The sequence below is a fragment of the Drosophila suzukii genome, chromosome 3, assembly GCF_043229965.1.
Source record: "Drosophila suzukii chromosome 3, CBGP_Dsuzu_IsoJpt1.0, whole genome shotgun sequence".
Classification (NCBI taxonomy): domain Eukaryota; kingdom Metazoa; phylum Arthropoda; class Insecta; order Diptera; family Drosophilidae; genus Drosophila; species Drosophila suzukii.
Window position 1 is genome coordinate 21050753 of NC_092082.1, and position 25708 is coordinate 21076460.

The 25708-nt window shown below is 39.0% G+C and overlaps 8 protein-coding genes across 15 annotated transcripts in view; 2 read left to right on the plus strand and 6 right to left on the minus strand.

Moving 5' to 3' along the window:
- LOC108006355 (Salivary gland secretion 7) overlaps positions 1-2610 on the plus strand; it is a 161196-nt gene extending 158586 nt beyond the window's left edge. For both annotated transcript variants that reach the window (XM_070995587.1, XM_017069876.4), the window contains exons 2-3: positions 2218-2267; positions 2337-2610. In XM_070995587.1, the coding sequence (XP_070851688.1) occupies positions 2240-2267; positions 2337-2533 (225 nt within the window). In that variant the 5' untranslated portion in view covers positions 2218-2239 and the 3' untranslated portion in view covers positions 2534-2610. The remainder of the gene's footprint in view (positions 1-2217; positions 2268-2336) is intronic.
- Positions 229-664, minus strand: LOC136116892 (salivary glue protein Sgs-7-like). Its single transcript, XM_065864503.2, has 2 exons — positions 531-664; positions 229-468 (listed from the first exon to the last, which is right to left on the minus strand). The coding sequence occupies exons 1-2, from the start codon at positions 556-558 to the stop codon at positions 272-274; spliced, it is 225 nt and encodes a 74-aa protein (XP_065720575.2). The 5' UTR covers positions 559-664; the 3' UTR covers positions 229-271.
- A 55-nt stretch (positions 2611-2665) lies between the features above and the next one.
- On the minus strand, positions 2666-2972 carry LOC136116889 (uncharacterized). Its single transcript, XM_070995586.1, has one exon. It carries the CDS (start codon positions 2970-2972, stop codon positions 2691-2693), a length of 282 nt encoding a protein of 93 aa, XP_070851687.1. The 3' UTR covers positions 2666-2690.
- Positions 2973-4452: 1480 nt separating this feature from the next.
- LOC136116937 (uncharacterized) lies at positions 4453-4834 on the minus strand. Its single transcript, XM_065864731.2, has one exon. The coding sequence runs from the start codon at positions 4777-4779 to the stop codon at positions 4519-4521; it is 261 nt and encodes an 86-aa protein (XP_065720803.2). The 5' UTR covers positions 4780-4834; the 3' UTR covers positions 4453-4518.
- Positions 4835-6565: 1731 nt separating this feature from the next.
- LOC108017058 (uncharacterized) lies at positions 6566-14130 on the plus strand. Of its 2 annotated transcripts, none has more exons than XM_065864497.2 (6): positions 6566-6629; positions 8204-8379; positions 11162-11473; positions 11754-11832; positions 12313-13083; positions 13477-14130. In XM_065864497.2, exons 2-6 carry the CDS (start codon positions 8230-8232, stop codon positions 13791-13793), a joined length of 1629 nt encoding a protein of 542 aa, XP_065720569.2. In that variant the 5' UTR covers positions 6566-6629; positions 8204-8229; the 3' UTR covers positions 13794-14130. The 2 variants fall into 2 exon arrangements, with proteins under 2 accessions (XP_065720569.2, XP_036671830.3); XM_036815935.3 differs by having other exon boundaries at positions 6592-6793.
- A 45-nt stretch (positions 14131-14175) lies between these two features.
- Fuca (alpha-L-fucosidase) lies at positions 14176-16973 on the minus strand. Its single transcript, XM_036815936.3, has 6 exons — positions 16653-16973; positions 16242-16383; positions 16077-16183; positions 14995-15471; positions 14518-14933; positions 14176-14453 (listed from the first exon to the last, which is right to left on the minus strand). Exons 1-6 carry the CDS (start codon positions 16882-16884, stop codon positions 14346-14348), a joined length of 1482 nt encoding a protein of 493 aa, XP_036671831.3. The 5' UTR covers positions 16885-16973; the 3' UTR covers positions 14176-14345.
- An 849-nt stretch (positions 16974-17822) lies between these two features.
- LOC108017060 (kelch-like protein 41a) lies at positions 17823-19211 on the minus strand. Of its 2 annotated transcripts, none has more exons than XM_065864498.2 (2): positions 19041-19211; positions 17823-18957 (listed from the first exon to the last, which is right to left on the minus strand). In XM_065864498.2, exons 1-2 carry the CDS (start codon positions 19049-19051, stop codon positions 17883-17885), a joined length of 1086 nt encoding a protein of 361 aa, XP_065720570.2. In that variant the 5' UTR covers positions 19052-19211; the 3' UTR covers positions 17823-17882. The 2 variants fall into 2 exon arrangements, with proteins under 2 accessions (XP_065720570.2, XP_016939506.4); XM_017084017.4 differs by having other exon boundaries at positions 17823-18984; positions 19041-19208.
- Positions 19212-21000: 1789 nt separating this feature from the next.
- The window catches only part of Mob2 (MOB kinase activator 2), a 46552-nt gene continuing 41844 nt past the window's right edge, over positions 21001-25708 (minus strand). For 3 of the 5 annotated variants that reach the window (XM_036816275.3, XM_036816272.3, XM_036816271.3), the window contains 3 exons: positions 24468-24628; positions 22152-22248; positions 21001-22086 (listed from right to left, as the gene is read on the minus strand). In XM_036816275.3, the coding sequence (XP_036672170.3) occupies positions 21051-22086; positions 22152-22248; positions 24468-24628 (1294 nt within the window). In that variant the 3' untranslated portion in view covers positions 21001-21050. Of the gene's footprint in view, positions 22087-22151; positions 22249-24467; positions 24629-24740; positions 25073-25708 lie in introns of all 5 variants that reach the window. The other 2 variants (XM_036816273.3, XM_036816274.3) reach the window with 1 other exon arrangement.

A 25708-nucleotide genomic window follows, 5' to 3' on the forward strand; every position in this document is an offset into this window, starting at 1 on the left:
AGAAAGTTATGACTAAGCGTAGATATAAATATCAAAAGTTTGACACGAACCCCGAAAGCCCACAACCTGCTCAATTCTGTGGCGGTCAAAGTTTTGATGGTAATACTGAATTATAATATTTTAAATCGCTCAATTAAAAATAAGTTATTTAAGAGTTAAAATAATATAACACGAAAGGCGTTTCATTCTTCCATTTTTTCAGCAACGATAACAAATTTATTAAAAAATTCTTTATCATATCAAAATTAAAGGTTTTCAAGATACTACGACTTTACAGCATCCATGTTGGTTCTCCGCAGACGCACTGGCGGACTTTCTTCTGGAGGGTCTGAATGGTCTTAATAAGGTCCTGGCAAAGCGCAACCCTCTCAGGACAGCCCTTGCAAGCCGTTCCACCAGGACCACAAGGCTTGCATCCACAATCGCATCCCGAGGTGAGATCGGTGAGTCCGATGAGCAGGATGCAAGCTGAAGGATTAAAGGAATTTTAGGTGGATTTCACTTATTATGGTAATACCTTCTCTACTTACCGATAATGGCAAATACGGTGGGCTTCATGGTTGTTCCTTGATTGGGTTACCTTTACCAGATAGTGCCAACTCTGGGGAACTCAACACCTTTTATAGCTCGAAAAGTGTAAGTTGATCAGTGGAAAATTTTAGCCTGCCCATCCAAAAATAAAATTAATTTCTGAACAAACAATTGTTTTAATGCAAATATAAACCTAAAACGACCTTCGAACATTTTGTTTGTTTTGTCATCTTCAACTTTTGCACCCACAACATAAAATAGCTATAAAGAATGTAAGATTTTTTATTTAATTCGGCCAGATTTGGGTACAGAAACTTACTTGCTTACACTCTTCCCAACTTATATTTGTGTAAACTACTTAACTATCTCCTACTTTTCATGATATCTTTTTATACCCGTTACTCGTAGAGTAAAAGGGTATACTAGATTCGTCGAAAAGTATGTAACAGGCAGAAGGAAGCGTTTCCGACCCCATAAAGTATATATATTCTTGATCAGGATCACTAGCCGAGTCGATCTAGCCATGTCCGTCTGTCTGTCCGTCCGGATGAACGCTGAGATCTCGGAAACTATGAGAGCTAGGCTAGTGAGATTTAGCGTGCAGATTCCTGAGCTTCTTACGCAGCGCAAGTTTGTTTCAGTAGAGTGCCACGCCCACTCTAACGCCCACAAACCGCCCAAAACTGTGTCTCCTACAGTTTTGATGCTAGAATAAAAATTTTAACTGAAATATAATGTTCTTATCAATACCTATCGATTGACCCAAAAAAAAGTTTGCCACGCCCACTTTAACGCCCACCAACCGCGAAAACCTGTGACGCCCACAATTTTCATGCTAGATAAAAAATTTTAACTGAAATGTATTGGTCTCGTCAATACCTATCGATTGATCCAAAAAAAATATTTGCCACGCCCACTCTAACGCCCATAACGCTTAAACCTGTATACCGCCGGTAGGTGGCGCATTTTAATCTCGCTTTGCTGCTTGCATATCTCCATTTAGCTGAGTAACGGGTATCTGATAGTCGAGGTACTCGACTATAGCGTTCTTCCTTGTTTAAAGACTGAGGTGTTGGCAAATAGAAAATCGCTTTTGGCACCGATTTCGACAATTAAAATTCAATTATTTTAACAATGTTGACATATATTGCCACTAAGAAATACTTTTGTTTTTACCTAGAATTTGTTAACTTTTCTTTTATATTGCCCTTAGCCTAAACTCGATGTTTTAATTAGATAATTGATCATGTACTAATACGAGAATTTATCTTTTATAAACATTCTTATGAAATAAAATAAAAGAACAAGTATACAAAAAAACATATTTCTAACATATGATAATATTATCTCATTATTATATAAGACAAGGATCTGTCTTGTTGGAAACTAACGGCGAAAAATCAGATAAAAATATGTTTATACGAAATTGAAAGTTGTTTGACCTGGTTGACTTTCTGACGAAATTGCCGGTTCAATAAAAGCCTTAAAAAGTATACTTCTATAAATAACTGGGCAGATGGCAGAAAGGCAAAGTTCTAAAATGGGACTCTATTTACATTAACACAAATGGTTTGCCCAGAAAATTGTATTTTTGGATGGACTGGGTAAAATTTTCCACTGGTCCAGTTATAATTTTTGGGATATAAAAGGAGACGAGTTCCCCGAAACTGACACCATCTGGTAAAGTTAACCCAATCAAGACACAACCATGAAACTGATCGCTGTAGTCGTTATTGGTGAGTAGAGAAGCTCCTAACTGAATGGCTCACCCCAACCCATGATGCACTACCTCATTTTCCGTACAGCGTGCATCCTGTTCATTGGATTCACCGAAGGCGCAGGAACCAAAGATTGTGGATGCCAGGTTTGTGGTCCTGCCGGCAAGGCTTGCCAAGGCTGTCCTGAAAGGATTCCGCTCTGCCAGGACCTCCTCAACACCATTCAGACCCTCCAGAAGAAGGTCCGCCAGTGCGTCTGTGGCATACCAACATGGATGTTGTAAGAGCGTCCTGGACAACCATTATTTTTGATCTATTGAAAACCTTTCCTAATAAATTTGTTATTGTTGCTGCAAAAAAACGATCTTTTTCTGCGAAATCGATAGATGGAAAAATGAAACACATGTTCATGTTATTTTATAATATTTATTTTAATCTTAGTTAATTCTTCTTGTGGGTCACTATCACAACGGTCTTGTGGCACCTTTTCGGATTCGTGCACTTCGTATCGGGGATGTGGGTGTGGCACCAGTTGTTGCCCTTCCAACAACGCTTTTTGTGGGTGGAAGAGGCAGTTGTTGTGGTTGTTGCATCAGTGGTTGTGGTTGTTGCATCAGTGGTTGTGGTTGTTGTAGTGGCAGCTGTTGTAGTTGTTGTGGTAGTTTGACAATAGGCACACTGGATGGCTAAAGCGATAAAGGCAACAACGAAAAGGAACCTCATCTTGGAATATGCTGGGGCTTTGAAAGCTGCTGATGAAACAATTGAAAAGAGAAGCTTAAGTTTTTTGATTTAATGGAGTGAACACAAATTCTTTTATAGGCGGCTTCTGCTCATTTGGTATTTGTAACTACATTTGCCAAATAAATATAGTGGAAATTATTTCCTTACTGCAGAGGTAATAAGCCTATAAAATTCGTGTCAATATTAGTACGTCAAATATTTGCAATTCATATGGACCCTTCTTATGGCCCACTCACATGTAAAGACAGCTGTTCACACCGATTTAAACAGTACAATAGCTTAAAATGATATGTTGGGAAGTCGGAACAAAACAAAAAAACAAAGTATGTAATATACATTTGTTAAAAGGGAAACTTGACAAATTACTACTTTTTAAATTAATACTTACTTGCATTTGTGTAGTTTTTTTATTCAACATTTGAATTAGTTTAAATAACAAGTTCTAATATAAGCATTACTTCGGCACCGTACTCTACAACTTTTGAGAATGAGGAAAATCAACACTTAGTGCCAAGACTGTCAAAATGCACTCCATTTAAATTTGATCAAGTAACTCAAACTTAAAAATTTTTCATTAGATTTCTGAAAAATGTATGGTCAATTTTCCAATTTTAAGGTCAAAAATATTTCCCTCCGCTAAGGTAATGTGTAATCAAAATGTTTTGGTAAATACATAAGTATCGAAGGCTACCTGAAAAGTTCTAATTTTTGTAAATCTCTTTTTCAAATGCTTTTATATCGGTTAATGCAATTACGAGTGCCTCGACCATTATATACGTGTTACTCAGCTAAGATGGAGATATGCAAGCAGCAAAGCAACTTTTTCCCAGTTGTAAGGCGCCACCTAGCGGTTGTAATAACTTCTTAAAGAATTTTTCGATTTAAAAAATTTGTAGATATGTAGGTATTGATATACAAATGAAAATTCCATTTAAACTTATACAACATCTTAAAAATGAGTTCAAGTGGGTGCGGTACCTTAAAACAAGCTTGCGCTGCGCAGGAATCTCTAGAATCTGCATGCTTAATACCAACTGTATACCTTTTATTGTTTCCGAGACCTCAGCGTTCTTTTTATAGGGTCGAAACGCTTCCGTCCAATTATACATACTTTCTGAAGAGAACAATATAGCCTCTTACTCTAATCCATAACTTTAATTTTTATATAACTTCTTAGTTAACTGTCCGAATTAAAATATTTCCGAATTAATATAATTTCTATTATACTCTTAAATCTTTGGAAGCAAGTTGGCGTACAATGGACGTGCCAAACTTTTAAAATAAACTTATTTATGCTTAATTCCAACTTTTCAACTTTCCAACAGTTCCGAAATCTCGACGTCCATAAGAGCAATTGGCAAGTAAATCCCATTAATAACATACTTACTCTACGAGAAGCGGGTATAAAAATTAGTTATTTATAACAAGTTTAGTGAAAACAGCAAGTCATAATATACTTCTTTTGAACCAATGAATAGCCAATAATTTTATTACTCTTTTATAACAATTTCAGGCCTTGGCATCTTCACCCTCTCCTGCGGGTCACAATCACGATGGTCTTGTGGCACCTTCTAGGGTTCGCGCACTTCCTGTTGGGGATGCGGGTGTGGCACCAGTTGTTGCCCCTCCAACAACGCTTCCTGTGGGTGGAAGAGGTGGTTGTTGTGGTTGTTGCATCAGTGGTTGTGGTTGATGTAGAGGCAGCTGTTGTAGTTGTTGTGGAAGTTTGAGAATAGGCCACCTGAATAGCCAAGGCAATAAGAGCAAGCACGAAAAGGAACTTCATCTTTTATTACGATGGGGAGCTTAGAAAACTCTACTTGGGGTATAACCTTGTTGAGGTATTGCAATCGAGTGGTGTGATTGATTGGTGTAAGAACAGGCTTTTTATACCGAAGAGCTGAGTTTCCCGGTAGCAGAAAATATAAATCGATCTAATCTTTTCATCTAATGTGTACCAATACAAAACAACTAAATATTTGCTAAGCCGAAATAGTTTGATAACAGCTGCTTACATATCCGACTAACCTACTGAGTAATAAGGTAATGGGAAACTACTTTAATTAAATGATTTGATCTCGATTTTTAGGTGAAAAACAAGACGTTGTTTTGAAAGAAGTGGTTTTTCTTAAATTTAAGTATTATATTGGTGAGGTCGGTCTAGATCTTATATGAACTGAAGGTTTGTGCACTCGCTAAAGAGTAATGTAAAAAATATGTAAAATTGTAAAGCGAGTGTAAATATTCAATTAAAGTAGAAACGAAAATAATATATGTACAAATTTGTAGTAAATTCACTACAATCAGAAGATTTGGTAACTGTGCTAACAAGCACAAATTATTTTTATATCGGGAGATCAGAGCTATGTAAAAGCTTTTCATAGGTTTTTTTTACAAATTTGCAGTTTGTAAGCGCTGTGTTGTACGACTGTCCAATTGGTCGGCTACGCAATATTTAAATGTTATAATGAATTTTAAATTAAACAAAAATTAATTGAAAAATCGTCTCTATCCGTAGCGAGTATGCTGATCAGTGACTTAGAAAATATCGCCACCGGTACAACACCTAATTGCAGGCCAGAGAGCACCACTACTACCTGTAAGCCATCCACTAAGTCAAATACAAAGCACACCAACCCTACCAAAGCCACCAAGCCAACCAAGCTGACCAAAGCCAGCAATCTTGAAGGAAAGGCTTGTCAAGGATGTCGGGAAGGGAAGAATCTGCGAGGACCTATCAACATGGGTGGATTGGATGATATAGGATGATCAAGCTTCGTTTAACCCTGTGCTGTTATCATCAAAGAGGTAGGAACGATCATCCAAAGCTATGTTTTCTTGTTATCCATTGACTTGTCATGTTTAACTAATAAAACCTTTTAATAATATTGATAAAATTACCAAAGCATTTATTCATATTTGTCAAGTTTTTCCTACTTTAATAGTCTTTTTAATTGCGAATTTATTTTGCCAATATTCCCAGTTTAAGTAAGTGCTTACTGGCACGGAAGTTAACTATGATAGTCTTTAAAATATTTTTTATTGACCAAAAAAAAATATCCAAGTGTTTCTTTAATTTTTACTTACGAGCCCAACGAGGTATAACATTCCATATTTGGACTTTTGTTGTTTTGGGTAAAGCCGTATTATTTTGGGCAGCTTAACTTTAGGGAAAATAAACTTTTTGTAAACTGGCAAATTTTAAAATAATTTTTAAAAGAAAACTGTTTGAATAAAATGATATAGTTTTGATCAGAAAATGGTAAAAAAAAAAAAAGTTGGAATGCGAATAAATAGATATTTTAGAGTCCAAAAAGAAATAAAAAATTACTCGATCTTTTTCGTGTTTTTCGAATCAAACACATTGTAATACAAATGATTACAATGTATCCTTCACTCTACGAGTAATGGGTGTAAAAAGCAGAGTAATAAATTTTCTTTTACCATTTCTTTGGCTTTGAATTCAAGTGCTATGTGGAGCCTTGCCAAGCAGCACTCTTTTGTTATGACTTGGTCAATGGATCAGCTGACTTTGGGTTCGGCTGGAACTTCGGTTTGGGCCCGGCTCGATTCGGCGGCTTTTGCGATCCGCTTGCCACTCGAGCGCCGTTGCTTGTCGCTGGTGGACGCGATTCGGTGGGTTTTCGATTTTTCGATATTTATTGATTCGGTGCCGTTTTATTCAGCTCGAGTAGAGTGTTGGTGATAATTGAGTGCCCAAAGGGTGAATAAAAAAATTCAATAAATTGACAAACTTCCAGGATCGAAGAGAAACGGCTGCAATGTGCCATATATAATCGGTGGGTGGTGGTGCAATAAATATATAGTAAATCTACATCGCTTACAACTCATTGAACGTGTGTCTGTGTCTCTGATGTCGAGATAAAATTGCTTGCCTTCAAATTGTCAATTTCTGGTTAATGGCTTTGCAATCTCAAGAATCGGCTCTTTTGTTTCGGGCTGTACGGCCTGCAGTGAGTGCATCGAATCGAATTGAATAATATGGATATGGATGCGCGGCACCGCTAAATGACTAAAAACGCTCTCTCATGTAGATGTCTATCTCAGGTGGGCAAGGCATTTGGACCCCGAGTGGACTAATCGCCGGCAGACAATCGTCGGCGTCCAAGGAACTCCGCTTAATTGGTGGGACCACCCATACCCATACTCCATACTCCATACCCCCATACCCACTCCCATTCCCTTTCCTTTGAGCCCTTTGACAACATTGGGCCATTGTACTTGGGCGGCAGGGGGATCCACTTATTTGCCCGCCTCGGAACCGGAGAGTCCTCAGATTTCGCCACTAATCCAGCTGGGATCTCTCGGGGAATTGGCAGTGCCACCCGCACGCTCGCATGCCAAATATCGATCCCTATCGAGTCATATGCAGCACATGTATGCAAAGTGTTCCCGCGAAGTCGTCAGTTGGCAGTCTTTCGGCCAAGACGTACACTTCAAAACATTCCATTAAAAACCAATCTTTACCTTATTTTGAAAAACTAAATATTGGTGCTCAAAGCGGACTCTTGATATTTTTTAGAAAGTCATGGTCTAGAGAACTTAGAGATAAAAGGGTCTACTTCTCAATTTACGACAGCTGAATTTTTATATTAAAACGCGTTTATGTAATCATAGCTTATTAAAATAAATTCAGTCAATTAGTTAAAATGCAATCAAGTGTCATAGGGCTTTAGTTCTGGGAAACTATAATAGTGTTTATAAGATCCTTAAATTTTTTTAAAATCATAATAATAATAAAATAATACTTAAAATATTCAGATACGTTTTAAAATATATCTTAAAACTAAATGTACAGATTTTACTTGTATCTTTAAAATAGTTTGAAAAAGGTAATATTCAATGTATCTTAATATCTGAAGTTACTTATTATATCTTTCTGTATCAAAAAATTCTCTTATTTCAATAACTATTGCCAAAAAATGCTTAACTAAAGCCGAATAAACAAAATTCACCGAAAGAATATTTCGCTGTGAAGAACAAGACATAGACGCAGACAAGTGCAATTGCCAAAGGGCCTGGCGCCGAAACCTGACCTCCGATCGGGTGTTAACCTTTCAAGGTGGTCAAAGGCCCCTTTTCTACCAAATTCGCCTCGATTTTTGCTGAGTGGCAGTGTGGTGAATGAGTCACGAGCCAGGCATTTCCTCCAGTATCAGTTTGCGAGCTCAACTCCTTTTGTTTTCCAGCTGACTTAGAGCCAAGACCTCCAAGAATGGAGTCCAGCAGCAGTGTCGTGGCGGAGATGGAGACCTCCAGTCCAGGTGATCACGGCCAGGCCACCCAGATCACCTCCATCGATGGCTTCTTCAATCGGAAGCGGGGTCGTCCGCCAAAGAATCGCTTTGTGGAGGTCTACAAGAGCGTAAGTATAAGAAATGTATAGTTTTTGAAGTATTTTATACCATAAATGTGTATAGCCCTAAAGAAAAGCCATCTTCCTTGTGCAATTTTAAATTTATAGTTTATTTAATATTTATTTATTTACTTTCTAATGTTTTCAAAAATGGATCGTTACTATTAGAAATGTATAGTTTTTATAGTTTTTTATACCATGAATGTGTATAGCCCTAAAGAATAACCATCTTCCTTGCACATTTTTAAAATAATTTATTTAAGGAATTCAAAACTTTAATATTACATAATTCTAAAAACTTTTTTTATATACTTTCTAAAGTTTTTAAAAATGGATTTCTTTTATAAGAACTATTTTGAGCTCTTGGTAATTCTTTGAGGGCTAAAAAATTAAAAAAGGCATGCTTGTTGCTTCTCAAAATCGTTTAAAACCTTAAACCTTGCTTGTTTCTTTTCAAAATGTGCTCTTCAATCAAAATATCTCATAAATTTTTCTCGATTCTTTTAAAATATATGCCATTTTCACAATTTTCCGAATTATTTACGAGGTTCTCGTGGAAATACTTGAGGTCTGATGCGACCCAGTTGCTTGGATTCCTTTTCGGTCTGTCTGCGACCCGATCGAGGCTCGATCGTAATTAGGAATTTGCGCCTATTTGTGTGCAACGCCAGCCATTCAGGCCCTGCCCCGCCCCCCAATCGCCCCGCCCACCGATCGGGGGAGCCTAATGCGGCATTTTGTGTGCTGTGCGTTGAATTGAGTTTTCGGATTTGGTTTTTGCCATATTCGTCATATTAATATTGACAACGAGTGTTTCCGCATTTATTTCATTTGCCCGTCTAGCGTCGTCGACGGCACTTCTCTTGGCACTCCACCACCTGCCCCGATCGCCACCCACTGCCCCTGCCACCCATTGTCACCCCCTCCCCCAACGCCCTTCCCCCGGCGACGAGCGTTTTGTGCTTTTAACTGTCATTTTCATAATTTCTACATTTTTTCGAGCCAAGCTCATGCACACGCACCACATCGCACTTGTGTGCTTACGATTACCCAGCCCACGCGTCACTCTCCTTGGCAAGCACTGTGAACATGGCCAGTACACTGAAAAAAATCGTGTAGTAATAGTAGCAATATATAGCCAAAAGCTCTAGCATCTTTTGGGTGTTTCAATCTTTATGGTTCTGGTTTAAGAAATTAAAAAATTATAATATCTTCTCGAAATATATTTAATATATATTTAAATAAGATCTAGTTATATCTACCCAAAGTTTAGGAGACTCCTATGTCATACTGATTTTTAATATATTTTTACTTTCAACAATTTGAAAATTATGTTTTCACAGATTAAATGGTCCAATTCTTAAAATGAATGCTATACGCTTAAAAATGGTTTAGTGATATTAAAATCATTACTGAGAACATTCGAATAAAATAATATTTTGAAAAAAATAAGTGACCCAAAGAACCTTTAAATTACATTCGGTACATAAGGTACAATTTTGTTATTTTAGAAGTAATAGGAAATTATTCCGATTTAACGTAGGACCAATACTTACAAAGGGAAAGACCATAAAAACATTTTTGTAAGCTTAGGGAAAGGGATAGAAATAAAACTTATTTTTTTCCGTGCACTATCTGTGTGAATAAAAAATCCAATTTGAATAAATATTTTGTCCATTGCCATTTGCGGCATTCTTTTGGGAAGTAAGCCGAGCCAACTCCGCGACTGAAAGGGGGTAAGGTGACCCAAATTGATCGCAGGAACCAAGGTGTTGCACTGGGTGGATCTCCTCTCACTCCACCACCCACCCAATCTCTCGGAACCCCTTCGATAATCCCAAACGGCGATGGAAAGGAATGATACACAGCCCTAACAATAGCAATAATAATAATAATAATTCCTATACACACTTGTGTCGTATTTATTCAAATAAGGTGTGTGCTCATGTGTGTGAGCCACAACTTATCAGGTAAAGGCAAACTCGTTTCATTGTCTTTCAATATTTTCGGTGTAATTATTGTTATGAGTAAATGTGAGAGTGCCACATACTCTGCCTTAAGTGAAACTATTTACTAAGTGAAATGATCGAAGTATATAATATTTTAGATGTGATTTTGATATTATTTTCTAAGTTAATATAGTAGTACCATCTCAAATCCATTTATATGGTATGATATCGAATCATCTACCTTAATATATTACTATTTAGCTAGTGAAAATATCATGAACTATAAAAAGGGTTTCCCGTTAAAATAGTTGTACCATCAGAAATCTATTTATATGGTTTCGCTATCATCTACATTATAATATATTTAATTTCCCTACTTGGACAAAAATATTTACATACCATTTTCGTAATCCTATTTTTGGTTTGCCCTAGGGTATCCACGGGTTGCACTTGTATTCGAAATTTCGAATGGTTTCTCCATTGTTTTTGCTTTTGGCTTTTTCACTTCACTCAACTCGTTCTTTCTCGCTTTTTTCATTTTATTATTGATTTGATGCGTGAACAAAATTTAAATAGTGACATTTTGGGCCAACGACAAACATTAACAGTAATTTCGGAAATACGAGTAATAAACTGGTTGCGGCCGATTGTTTGTCATAAATCCAAAATGTAAATTCCGAAAACTATGACAATGACAACGGCAGCAAGTACGGCCCTGCCATGCCAAAGTAATTTAATTCCATGAAAGGCGCCCACATTGCTGCGTGGAATATGGAGATAGATTTCGACTGTCAACAAATACAGAAAAGTACGTATATCTTTCGTTTTTGGTTCCGCTACAGGCCCAGCACTCGCCACAGGCCATCTTCACCAGCTTCAAGCTGGAGAGGAGCGATCACCCCGGCCAAGGAGCACCTGTTCCCGGTGGCTCAGCGGCGGAGAGTGCCGAGGATCGTCTGTCCCTGGCGGATCACGTCGGATCGGCCACCGATCTCACACCTAGTCGGAACCGGAAACGGGGTCGTGTTTGGGCCCCCTCGTCATCCTCTTCAGTTTTGGAGCAGTCGAGCAAAAGGAGCTCTGTTCATCCGCCCCTTTTGGCAGCCAGGAGTGAGACCATGTCTCGGAGTAGCCGCAATGAGTCTTTAGCCCAGGTAATATTTAACTTTGAAGCATGCAAACTAATTTTAAAAATAGAAAAAAAAATAATATAGTTGTGGTCAAAAGCAATGTTAAAATGTATTTGTATTTTTCTGTTATTGTGAATTAAACATTTTACGGATGAAATTTTAATTATAAATATATAATACAAAATCGAATGTTAGTTTATGTTAGTTTAGTTAAACTTTTAAATAAACTATTTTTATTTAAATAATCAAATTCATAAGAAATTTCGTGAAAGCTTTTCTTATTTGAGTTATAAAATTTTTTCAGCCCACTTTACCGCCATCAGAAACTTTAGAAGCATTATCGTCAAAGAATCTATCAAGCAGAGCTCTGGATAAAGTTTCCGGTAAGTTGGATATACAAATATATAAACAAATATTATTTGCATATTTGCATTAGGGTGGTCCCCTTCGTATTGACATTTTTAAGGTCTTAAGGCATTTGAGGCATAACTAATACAATTTATTGAGCAACTTGACTTCGATAAAAAATCAATAAGTATACTTACTTGTATATACTTATATTATAGACAAGGTTAGAATATTGAGAAAGATGATTTTTGGAACTAAATTCTAACACATATTGTATAAGTACAATAGTTTTCAAAAAATTTATGACCACTAAGCTTAAAATCAAATATATTTGTGGCACACCATTATCTACAATATTTTAGGGGGACAACAAGATTCTATTTTTTCGGCCACCCGAGGTTACAAAATCCTTTTCTGATGGTTTAATGTTGGTTTCTGATTAAATTGGTATATCTTTCTTTCTTAACGAATATTAAGTTACTTAGCTTATTTTGCATTGATTTTCATTCCCAAAGTTGTTCGTGCGGCGGGAACCTTTTATCCGGAGAATGCTGGGCATCAGGAAGTGCCGGAGGCGGGGGCCTCGAGGCATATGAGTGGCCAGGAGTCGGCGGACCAGGAGGTGGACCAGCCGGAAGATCTGAGCATGCGTTCGTCTCTTCTTTCTCCGGAGACAACGGCCACACCGGCGGGAGTGGGACCAGCTCTGAATATGAATCTGCTGCAGTTCAAGCAGCTGATCGATTTGTACCAGCGACAGGTGCTGTTGCCCAGCTTCCTGGCGGCGGCCAGTCAACCCATGCCCAGCGGGTTACCTGGATCGGGATCAGGAGCAGTAACTGGACCCCTTCTGGATATGCGGCTTCTGCTGGAGAATGCCGCCCACCAAAAGCTGCTCCTCTTAAATGCAGCTGCCAGTGCAACGGCAACTGCAGTGGCAACTTCATCGCTGGATCCCGGTGGACAGCGGACTCCGGTGAAGAGGGTACGGGATCACGACATACCCACTGGCTACCTGAAGTTCCGTTTCAACGAGGACTGCGGCTTCGAGCGCTGTGGCTACCGGAACCACCAGTCGCACTTCCATTGCAACCGGCGGGACTGCCACTACAGTTTCTGCGACAAAACGCGGTTTGTGCAACATACGGCGCGCCACGAGCGGATGGACACGCTAATGGGCGACGACTTCCGGCAGTTCCGGGCTAACATGCAATGTGGGGTGGCCACCTGTTCGTACTCCTCTCCGGCGACAGGAGCTACTGAGTCAACTCACCAAAACCGGATAGGTAAGTCATTCCCATTTTCTACAGGAATCTTGAATCTTCGGAAAAACTTGATTCTGGCATTATAATCTGGAAGATCTGTCATTATTTTAAAGAACCAGCGAAAAGATCCCCAAAAAAATAAATTTTTTTAAAAAATATTTTTTTTTTTAAAATGGTTTTCCTGTTAATCTATCTAATCTGATAAAAAACGTAGAAAAAAACATAAATTTCATATAAAATGTATTTATTTTCCGCTATGATTTTCATCAAATGCGGTTTTTTATTAATTTCAATTATGAAGATTAAACACTTACATTTCTTAATTTAAGGATTTTAAACTTTCAGTTTAATAAGAATTTCTTTCTTTGCTTTCTTGATATAAATATTATCTAAACTCTTCTTGTTCCTCCGCAGATGCAACAGAGGCGGGTACGACGGGATCTAGAAAGACCTCGCATTTCCACTGTCGCAAATGCGACTACGTTTGCACGGACTCCAACAAGGTGGTGGCCCACCGGCGACTTCACCTTCGCCAGGACTACGTGCGGAGTGCGGGATTCCGCAAGGTGGGCGGAAACGAGCCGTGTGATTCTCCGGGTTGCTCCTATGCCCAGCGGCACACGCACTACCACTGCGACACCTGCGACGGCGGAGTCCTCTCGCGGGCCCAACTGGCAGCCCACAAGCATCGGACAGCATTTCCCAAACCGGATGCGGCTACCACTCCCTAGAATACCATATGAAAGTACCCAGACCCTAGGATATCCGTCATCTTATTTTGAAATAATAAACTATGTATTACAAAGACTTGGCCTTGTTTTGTTTTATCTCATACGTTTCTTTAAAATTCACTTTGTGATCCTTACTAGATTTCGAACTGGATCTGTCATAACTTATGATTTGAATGTTTTTTTTGATCTACAGCTCATGTCACATATTTAAGAAAGGGCAAACATACCATTTCTTGTTTAATCTCATTAAGTTATTTACATACAATATCTTTTTCCTTTGCTGAGCGAATTCTTCAGGCAATAAAATTGCCATTCATAATAGCAGAAAGAAATAAATGGAGTTACAATTTTTTTTAGTTTCACAAATATAAAACGAGTAAAATTTTATTAATTTGTAACTCAATAAGGAGATTTTTAGATTTTATTTATTGATAATCGTTGATCATTTTTAATTGGGAAATGTACGAAAATAGCTCCCTTAATGAAAATAACTTAGCCTGGTCAATAAAACCTATAATAGTTTAAAATGCAGGGTTATTCTTGTACTGACTGCTAATACGATATAGTTATTTTAAAGGTCCAAGCGTAGTCCAGTCCTCGCTTATCGATGTGATTTTTGGGAGGAAACACAATGTGCAATCTGTTATGATCCGCAGTCCACTGGAGATTTAAACATATTACAACTTAGTTATAAAACAACTACATATTATCCTTCCTAACTTACCTTTATTTTGGTGCCTTCCATGCCCAACATAACGACTTGGGTGGTCTGTTCATTTAGGATCTCTCCACCGGTGCCCAGATCAAACCCGGTCAACATGACATTGCGGAAGATGTTAATCTCCTTGCCAAGGGGATAAATATCCAGCTCATTGGTGTCGTAAGGATATTCCAGCACAAATGCATAAACGGAAATGTTTCCATTGGAGGCCTCCTGTTGTCGGGTATACCAAACACCCGGGGTGATAGTGTCATTCTGGTAAATCCAGGGCACACTGCCGTAGATACCTTCGCCGTTGATCTCCAGCCAGCGACCCATGTCCCTCAGTCGCTCCTCGAAAATGGGCAGGATAGTACCATACTTGGTGGGTCCCACATTGATGAGCACATTGCCATTGCAGCTGACGGTGGTGACGATCTCTGAAAGATTCAAGATTGGAGATATGGAACTTAGATCTTTTTTTGTAATTTTTGCACTCACCTTTGATGACATCCTTGGAGGTCATAAAATCGGCTAGGGTGACATCGAATCGCTGACCCCAGCTGGTGCGATCCAGGGTGAAGGCATTCTCCCACTTGTGCGCCTGCAGAATTCCGGGATTGAAGCGATCGGCACAATTGTAGAAGTCGCCGTGCAAGCAGGCGGTGCCAAAGCCCCAGCGATCATTGGTCACCACCGTGTCCCTCACAGGACTGTCGTTGTACAGCCAGGCGATGAACTCCTCGGAACGCCAGTACTTGGCCGGAGCCTCCCAGTCGCCATCGGACCAGATGATCTCCGGCAGATACTCCTGCACCAGCTCCATCTGCTCCGGCCGCACCTTCCGCTCCACAAAGTGCTGCTGCATCAACAGGTGCAACTTGTCGTCGGTCCACAGCGGGTTGAACCACTCGAACAGGGAGTAGTAGAGCCCGAACTTCAGACTCGATTCCTTCCGAATGGCGGCAGCAAGTTCCTCTGGGAAGAAAGATTATTATTAAAAATCAACTTAAAACAATAAAGATAAACATGTTACAAGTACCCACATTAAATAGTAATGGAATAAAAATTTATTTTTATTTTTATTATAAAACTCAAAATTATTATTATTTTTGATGAATATTGTAAATATCTAAAATACAAAAATGGATAGACTTTCCGAAGAGAATTCTGCGTGCGTCGATCCTTAGTGGGTGATTTTTCGATACAAAAAACAGATTAACAATTATTATAAACATTTACAGTCCCTTGTATAAATTGATAGAGATCAACAAAAATATATATAAGTGCACTGATAAAAAACATATTAAGTCCAAAGATTCCTTATATAATTTAATTCTTTTTTGGTACGTTTTTTACTAATTTTAAATACCAAAATATTTTAAAAACAATATGCAAATAGTTATTTTTATTACTCCATTTTTTATCAGATTACCAAAAGAAAAGTTAATAAGGTTTAGATTATAATGTTTACAAATACTTTTAAGTAAAAAAAAATAAGTATAATAAATTGTATAAACGAGTTGTAGATAATGATAGTAAATTTAGAAGTAAAGTAAATATCTACTCTAGGGCCCACTTACTGATTATGTCCCGCTTGGGACCCACATCCACGGCATTCCATCCGAAACTGTTCTTCGAGGGCCACAGCGTGAAGCCATCGTGATGCTTGCTGGTGAGCACTACATATCTGGATATGGTGATGAAAATAAATGATCCGAAAAATATACAGATAAAACTATATGTACCTGGCCCCGCTATCTCGGAAAAGTAACGCCCACTCGGTGGCATTGAATAGCTCCGCTGTGAATTGGCTGGCGAATTCCTGATAAGTGAAGTCGGGCTTGTAATTGCGTTGCATGAATTGAACGTAGCCCGGATTACGGAGATCTGAAAGGGAACAATCCATTTAAACTGGAATATGTGCTATAAAAATAATACGGAGTCGAAGATCTCAGTTACCAGCACTCGAATCTACATGAAAACCTGTTAGACTGTTATATCTAATTTTTTTAAAAGAAACAAAAAAAATAATGATATAATATATTTGACGTTATAATAAACTAAAAGATTTTTTAGTTTTACATAGTGATGGGTTCAACTGAAATTTGAACCAAACACTCTAAACTGCATATATATATGAAATGTTTTGATCTTACTTTTCCAGTTAGTCCAGAACCACTCGGAGCCGAAACTGGGTACTGAGTACACGCCGTAGTGCAGGAAGATGCCCACCTTGGCCTCATCGTACCACCGGGGCAGGGGTCTCTGGTCCAGGCTGGCCCAGTTGGGCTGGTATCGGGTCCGGGGGCCCGGCACCTGAGCGTCGACCTCAGCTCTAGATCGCCACGCGATCAGCGCCACCAGAAGCGTCCAAGCGGAGATTGCCATTTCCTCAATTAGCCGGCGATCTGAATTTTCGCTTTCTCTGAAGCGTCTGTCTCGCTTCGTGATCCAAACTCAACTGAGAACTGTATGGGGAGAACGGTTCTCTCAGAAAGTCTGGCTTTCAGCGAAATAAATTTACTTTTGGGGAAGCGAGATCAGCTCACTTCCACAAAGGGATTAACCAGAAGCTACACTTAAAAATAGGGAGTTCCTTTTCCTAAAAAATTGGTTTACTTTTGATTAATATTACTTTTATTTGTTTTACAACTTTTTCTTAAAAACAAAATTTAACATATTTAATTACAAATTTATTTTATTTTATTTAGTTATTTTATTTTAATCATGCTATATATATATATATATATATATATGCTATATGTTAAGTACATACCATTTTTTAGTATTTTCATAATACGAAGAAAAAATTAAATGTTTGCCAAGTGGCTAATATAATTCGTGAGTGCAAAAAAGATAAGAAATTAAATTTCTGTTTTGTGCCGATTTGTTTATCAGTATTTCTAATTTGTAGGCAAACAATGTTTATTTATGAGTACTCACAATAACAAGATACAAACACTTGAAAATATATATTATCTCAATTCACAATTACTCGGTTTTAAAAATTTAAAAACACAAACAAGATATAATTCTCCCTTTTCTTAACAGTATGATAAATATATGCTACTTTTTGTTTGCTTAGCTTTGTTTTGTTTTTAAAGAATAAAACTGAAACAGATGGTTTTCGGAAATCTACTTGAGTGAATTTTGTTCAAGCACTTGAAAAAATGTACGCATTCTCGGCCTGCTTTAGTTTTAAATAAACTTTAAAAATTATTTGAACCTAGCAGTTAATTCGATTATTTAGATTTTTTACCTTAAAATATTAATTTAAAAATCTTAAGCACCCACTTCTGATGCACATGTGGAGAGTAAAATAAATATCGAATTCTGTACTAAATATATTTTGGATGCGAAACAAGAATATTTGTATAATTCCGAGATCAGATGTCGCAGTGTGCCGACCAGGTGCGGAATCGTCGGCTGGATCGGGGGGAATAGTGCGAGGACAGCGAAGTGGTTGTCGGTTCTTCGCGTATCAAGGTTCCTCCCAGGGTGACTATACGCCGTGACTCGGAAAGGAGAGGGGTCTGCTCCGTGGGCGATCCCACCTTCAGTTGGAGCTCCTCCTTGGCCACAACGCAATTCCGGGCGATTTGATACATATGCTCGTACTTCTGGGTCAGGCTGAGAAAACTGGACTTGCCGGGACCCTCGTAGAACTCCTTGGGCGTGAGATTACTAAAATCAATAAGACCCAGCAGATCTCTCACATAGTTTGGCCTCTTGGCCTCCTCCTTGGCAGGGTTAGTGGAACTGCAACCAATCTCCAGCGGCAGGCAACTGGTTGAAGGCAGTTCCGATTCGGAATTTTGCACGTTTTCCACCTGACTCAAGTTCTCAGGTGCTTCAAAACCATTATATTTCAGATACATTTCCAGCAGCCGAAAACGATCAGCCTCGGAAAGTTTTCCAGCAATCACTTCGATATAGTGCTTGAAGACATCGCAGTTGAATTCGTATACAACCGAGTGGTCTAAAGTGCTCCTAAAGGTGCTTTTCAGCTCCCAGGACATCTGGTCTATAAGCGATTTCTTATTCATGCGATGGGCACAAGCGAATATTCGCAGTAACTCCCCCATGTCGAAGGAGTCCTTGCGCACCAGTAGCTCCCTCACACAGTCGTCCTCAAGGGAATGCACCAGGTATTTGTTGCCGAACTCGCAGAGACGTATTAAAGTATCAAAGTCGTACTTTTGCAGCTTGTCGTACTCATAGCCGTAGACGTAGTCCCTGAACTTCTCGAAAATATCCGCACCCACATCGTTCAGTCGCACTTCTCCAGTGGCAGACTCATTATAATCGCCGTAAAGCATTCGGTCGAAGACATCAGAGGCGCAGCTAAGGATCAATCTGTGACAGGGGAAAGACTTGGTAGTACCATTCTCCTGTTCGATGATGAAGTTGCAGTCCGTGTGGCGATTGGTGCGACCAAGATCAATGAGGGAGCCACGCAACCTGGTATTCGGGGATGTGCGGAAAGACCTGCGATCTAATTATGAGAAAGCTCAAGCCTGGAGGAATCCAGTTTATCCTCTTACCAGATACTCATCTTAACCAATCGATCCAGCTATCCCCTCCGATTTCGAACAGTAAATTTAGCTTGTAAAATGTGTTCCTTTAGAAATATTGAAATAACTGTACTAACAGATTGAATATTTTGTGAAGTATTAGGCTATGGAAAGTGATGTCTTGATATTTTAGTTTGATTAAACTAAGCAAAGGTAGCTTAAGTCATGCCGACTTTAAATAGAAACCTCCTTGTTTCCGGAAACCTGAAAAAGTTATTATATTTTTCAAGGGACACCCATCGTAAGCCTGAAATAAAACACCACATCTCAATTGAACATAACAGTTTATTTTATTATCTTCTCTCATGATTTTGCCCTGTTTGCATTTATCTGCTTATTTGCCGACTTAAAAGGTTTGTCTTTGCATTCCATTTCATTTCCACCTGTATTGTAATAATAACTCACATACCTACATATAAATACATGTATCGTTTGCCGTGTTTTTGGTATTCTTATAGTTCATTGCATCGCATTCAAAGTTCAACAGTTAGAAAGTGTGTGTTCTTTAAGAGTATAGTGTGTTGTAGCTTAGGCCTGGACAGTAGTTCAGTGAAACTGGAGTGGATCAAGTTGCAATTATCTACATCGGGAGAGGTGAACCATTGTAATACACAAAATTTGCTTCTAGTATTCTACTTCGAACGCTTCTGTTTCTAAAGTAAGTTCTCTTCATTGCCATTTGTTTTCGCTATGGATTATAAACACAACACAATACAGCACAACATACAAGTCCCCACTGTTTATTTGGGCAGAAATCCGAAGCATAAATCTTGTGTTTCCCTATATTTATAATTAAATGTGTCGTCCAATCGTTACAAACTGGGTTTAAAATTGCCATACTTTAACAATGTGTGGTTGTAGATTCCGCTGCATACTTTTCGGAGATTATTCGGTGCGATCTTGAGTGTTTTGTGTGGGTGAAGTGTGGTACGTAAGTCGTGAAATATTCGGTGCATACCGGTAGGCGCCTGATCGCATTACGTGTGTGTTACTTTTCGGTGCATACTTTCAGGCTGGCTGTGCCAAGTACACTGCGAGTAAAATACGGTTGACTATTTTAAAACTGCGTTTCACCGCCTAGTAGAATATGTGTGGCTACGTTCCTGAACAATTGAACCAGTATACGCTCTATTTTAAAATGTGACTGCTTAGGTTAGTGTCAAAACCAAAAGTTTGGACAAGTACATTTGAACCATTCGGTAATAAAAATATAAGAAATAGCAAAATCAAGTTCTTATAAACCTTAAAAAACATATTGTAACACAATATAATATTTAGAAAATCATTTAAGTCCCAAACTGTAGAAATGCTCTGCTAATCTCTAACAAAAAGCTACATTTAGAAACATCTATAATTATATAAGTTAGGTTTATCCGAAAATGTATAATCTAATAAGTAAGTCTTTAAATAAGTAGAAAGGAGAATCAAATTTGAAGCCCTAGGAATAACAAAAAACTCCTTTTGCTGTATAATCTTTTCTAAAAGTGACGTTTTTCCATTTTTGGAGTAGTTCAAAACTCTTTATTATGGTTGCCTTGAAGGCGTTGACTTTGCATTTGCACTCAGGCTTCAGTCAGGACATTTTATTTGTTGTAGAAGAGGAAGGTTAAAATACGTGTAAAGCATAAGCACGCGACAACTCTAACTCTATGCTTGCAGCTCTTTCTCTGTCTTTCTATACAATAAGTACATATCTAAATCAACGTTACGGAACTACGATGCCAACTTCGATTAGCTGTTCAATAATTTTGTAGCTTGTGTGTCATTTATGCAATGTCTGCTTTTTGTTTCGCAATTAGCTGTCTTTGCATTTTAATGTTTTCTCTTTTTTTTTATTATTTTTACAATATTTTCAACTTTAGGATCATAGAAGTAACATTAAATAACATTTTTGCGTAAATCTAGTATTTCTAATGTTTTTTGTTGTTGCTGTTGCTGCTGCTGCTGCTGTTGCTCCTTTCGTAGCTACTACTGCTCCACCTATGCCGTGGTGGTTGAGGACGCTGCTGCAGTGGCTCCGCCGGTGGCTACCCCAGTACCATTGCCACCACCGCCTGCTGCGTTGCACTGAATGAGCCCACTGTGCTGCTGCTGCTGCTGTTGCTGCTGCGCCGCATGATGGTGGCCATGGTGGCCATGGTGATGATGGTGGTGATGGTTCAAGTGATTCAGATTATGATTATTGTTATTATTGTTGCTAAAGTTTAAATGTAGTGCGCCCGCGCCCGCGCCGTTGTTCAAGGCAGCAGTGTCAGCCGCCGCCGCCGCCGCCTGAGGAACCGCCGATGTGCAGTAACGCGTTGTATCACCAAATTCGCCGCTGGTCAGATCGCCCAGTATGCCGCCCAGCAGTCCGCTGCTGCCCGCCGGCTTGCAGCCCGCTCCCGCCTCCGGTTGCGTGCAGATTGGCGGCGCCACCGCATCGCCATCGATGAGGGATACCGATGCCGAGGCGGATGTGCTGCCATTGTTGCTTTGTGAATTGACGTGCAACGCCTCCGCCGAGGAGGTGCTGTTGCTGCTGCTGTTGTGGTGTTGCTGCTGCTGCTGATGCTGCTGCTGCTGCTGTAGCTGCTGGTGTTGCAGGTCGCCGGAGGAGTGCTCGTGGACCGACGACGAGGAGGAGGTGGCATCCTGACATCCACCAGTGGTGTCGTCGGTGAGGCGCAGGGCCACCTCAAGGTCGCGCAGCACATCGGTCTCCTTCTCGTCGATCAGGTTGAAGCGCCTGTGGAGGGCGGTGAGGTGCGCGAACGTCAGATTTAGATGGGTGTGCAAGCCGAGCAGCGCGATTTCTCGGAAATGCGCCGCATACAGATGCGCTATCACATGAAATTGCAAGCGTAGTATCTTCCGCGCGATCGACTCAAACGAGCCGGGGAACTCGTTGGCGTATTTGGTTGGGAATATCGACTCATCGCTGACCGTCTTCTGGGTGAACGTCATCACATAGTCGATGTACTGTGGAGCTGCGACGCGCGTCTTCTTGCCCTTCTCGTCGAACCATAAGTACGTTCTGCCGGGTGGAAGATACAATTAAATGGGTTGCTAATCGAATGAAATGCGATTCTCAGGACTCACCTGTTGCCGGGTCCGGTCATGTCGGCGCAGCCGGATTGTGTACAAAATTCACTAATAGTTCCATAAACCAAGTTCACGTGCTCAAATAGAGCGAGGGCTAGAAAAAGGGGAAGAACAAAATTGTGTTAGAATTTTAGAATAGTCATCATGAGGAATTAAGTACATATTTATTATAGGAATGAGTGCCACCTTAAATTAGCTTATATTTTAGTTATTTTGAGTAGGTATTGTTAATCTACAAGCTTGACCAAAACAAATAAACTACAAGTGTAGATCAACAGCCTGCTAAGTAATTGCACTGATAAAAAACCTGATAAATCCAAATTTGTCAAATTCAATGGAAATATTATACACTGTTTTACCATCTATTGAGTTTTTATTAATTTTAAATATAAAATTATTAAACTTAGAAATTATAAGTAATTTTAATCATTGATATTAATTTTTTTTACCAAGTTAAATTGTATTCAATCAGGGAAGATTAAAATCCTTTTAAATTAAAGGGTACTATTTTATATGTTTTCTATTGAATATTGTGTTTTTATTCCAATATTTAATACATTTATTTGTACCATTCCATTTCTTTATCAGTGTGAAAACTCCTCGCAAAACCTTAGCTGGCGCACAGATAACTTTCGAAGCAGCAGCAATCTTATCATCGACAAGGAACGCCTAGCAGTTCTTTTAGTTTCTTTCAGTGTCTGGTGTTTAGCGATAAGACCAGAATGATATTTATTGAGCGGAACCACCCGGTAAGGTCAATGCCGACTCAATATTTGCACAAGTGTCCCCATTACGTCACTCGGAGAGCTGCATTATGAAATGCCAGCAAAAGTGGAGCAAAATAAACCCTATCCCAATTCCAATCCCAATCCCAAGATAAGCTGAGGCGTGAGGAGAGGCGTCAAAGGGGATGTCTCTGAAGTCAGCAATTTCAAATATTAAATTTGCATATGAACAGCTGACGCCATCGGGCGACGTGAAATGACCCTGATCATCGTCGCCCACGACAAACAGTTTGGCTTTGATTGTTTTTCCAAAACCAAGGGAAGATAATAAAGACGGTTGGGGATTGGGATGAGTAGGGGGCCGAGGAGAACGAGGGCCGATGCCCCGGGTGCTTTGGTGGCAACAATTTGCTGATACATTGCCAATTATTTGCCTCATTTGAGTCAACAAAGAGCTGTGTAATTTGCATTCTGCCACCCAGCAAACAGATTATTTACAAGATGATGTAATTTCTCAAAATCGATTCGGTTCTCCTCCAATGATGTAAGCAAAAAGACTCCTCCGGGCGGAGAAGCAGCCGAGTAATTAAGAAGTGACTCACAGTAAATTGGCTTAGGAGGATATTAAATGTCTATTAAAGCTTTATTCACTAACCAAGGAAAATAAATAGGGTGGTATGTCACAATTTGACAGCTATTAAATATGCTTGTTATTAGTAAACAGCCTTCAAAATGTCAATAAAAAGGGTTTGTAATATAAACTGTATATATAAGTAGTATTATACATAAAATAGTCTTTAAAGCCTTTTAGTTTTCAATGAATTTTAATAGATTGAAAATCTATGTCCATTGGTCACACCTGCTTTTTTAACAGCTTTTTTATGGCTCTTGAAGATACAAAGCTTTCAGAAATACATCCCACACATTTTTGGGTACCCTCGCACTTCATAAACTGCAGTCAGATAATGCTATCGCCCAGACAGAAATCTTCCGTTCAAGTTCATTGGCTGGACGATAATGTACTATACACATAGTGCACCGCGGGGACAGCTTTATAAATCGGGGCACTCAACCGGAGCCACTGAGTGGCCAGTGGCGATTAGGCTATCAAACCTTTGCCAAACAGCAGCTGACAACTCAGGGGCCAGCCGCTCGTTAAACTCATTTGTAAATCACACGACAAAGCTGGCAACAATAGGGAAAAATGACAGATGGGAGTAAATAGAGGCAATTTGAAAGGAAAATCGGAATATACGGAAAGTCACGTGAATTTTAAATGACAAGGTGCGGGTTATAATACACCTTAAATAAGGTTCTAACTCTATTCGACTATCATAATGATTGTAATCTTACAATATGATAATAATATGATTATTCTCTATGTTCTTCTTCTTAAACATTTCTCTATATTTGGTATAGGATATATATTACAATGATTACAACCGTTATAATACACTAAACAGGGTTATGATTTTATTTCACTATGATGATGACAATATGAATATTTTATATGTTCCTAAAAATGTATCTATCTTCGGGATTAGATATATTTTAAGCTTATTTTATAACTCAAAACTTTTAAACTTACTGTGTGACGCTAGCCATTCATTGTAGTCCAAACCAGCTGGAAGATCCACTAAGGCTTTGAGATCAGCTTCAGGTAATTTACGTTCTAGGACACTTTCCTCCAAATACAATTTGGTGTCTGTTGAATTTTGATCGCCATCGCGTTCCTTGCGACGGGCCTTGCTGTAAATATACAAGAAAAGATATTGCAATTAAATTACGATTCAGGTTCGGAATAGTTATTATTGATTCTTTTTATAGAAATGGTTTATTAGATCTGTATAAGGAGTCTCACCCAGCTACGCATAGAAAACTATCGACAGAGTCCTGAGCATAACGGTACAGGGTACCTATGGTATCACCGATTTTAGAGGGTATTGTCGTCACTTGCCACATAAAACGCGCCGTTCTCAACAGACATTTAATCACATAAGAAGTTTGGGGCGGTGGGGGCGATGCGGTGGTTGTTGTTGATATTGTTGAGGTCGACGTTGATGGCGAACCCTTTAGTTTTCTCTTTGGATCCGATTCAGATACAAACGTTACTCCTATTTTTGTTGGCACCTTTGAGCTTAGAGTTTCTTTCATTTTTTGGTATTGTTTACGTTGCTTTGGTCATCTTGCCTCCTGCGATCCGCAATGAAAACAATTAGCCCAAGAACGAACCCAACCGAACCGAAAGCTCCCGTAGCGCCCAAGTGACTCGCTTCAAATGTTATCGCTTGAAAAATATTACTCTCGGTCCGCACCAGAAAAGCAGAACTCGTGGTATTCAGTGGAAACCAAAAAGAGAGAAGACTTTTGGAGAGAACCAAGTGGAAAACTATGAGCAACTCAACTTTTTCATTGCTCGAGGAAGGGTTTGGGGGTCTTAAGTGATTAACATATATTAAAATAGGAAAACTGGTGACCTTGAGAACTAACAGTATGATAATGTTTTTATGTTTTATAGGAATTACATAATGGTGATATCGTAAATGAGAAAAGCAATGATATCATAAGCCTTCAGAAAGCTTAAAAAGTATGAACAACAACTTTTAAGCAAACTGAAAGATTAAACCAGTAACGTGTGGGTGGTTGCCATGGCAATTGGGTATTTTTAAATTAATAAAATTTTAATAAACCCAAGAAATCCTCTGAAGATGGCAAAAACCTTAAACTTGAGCAAATATTTTACACGCGCCAGTTGAAACGGCCTTGTTTAGTAAGGAAAGACTGGCACGTTTTTAAAATTATTTACAGATCGTTATTTACCCGTCCAAC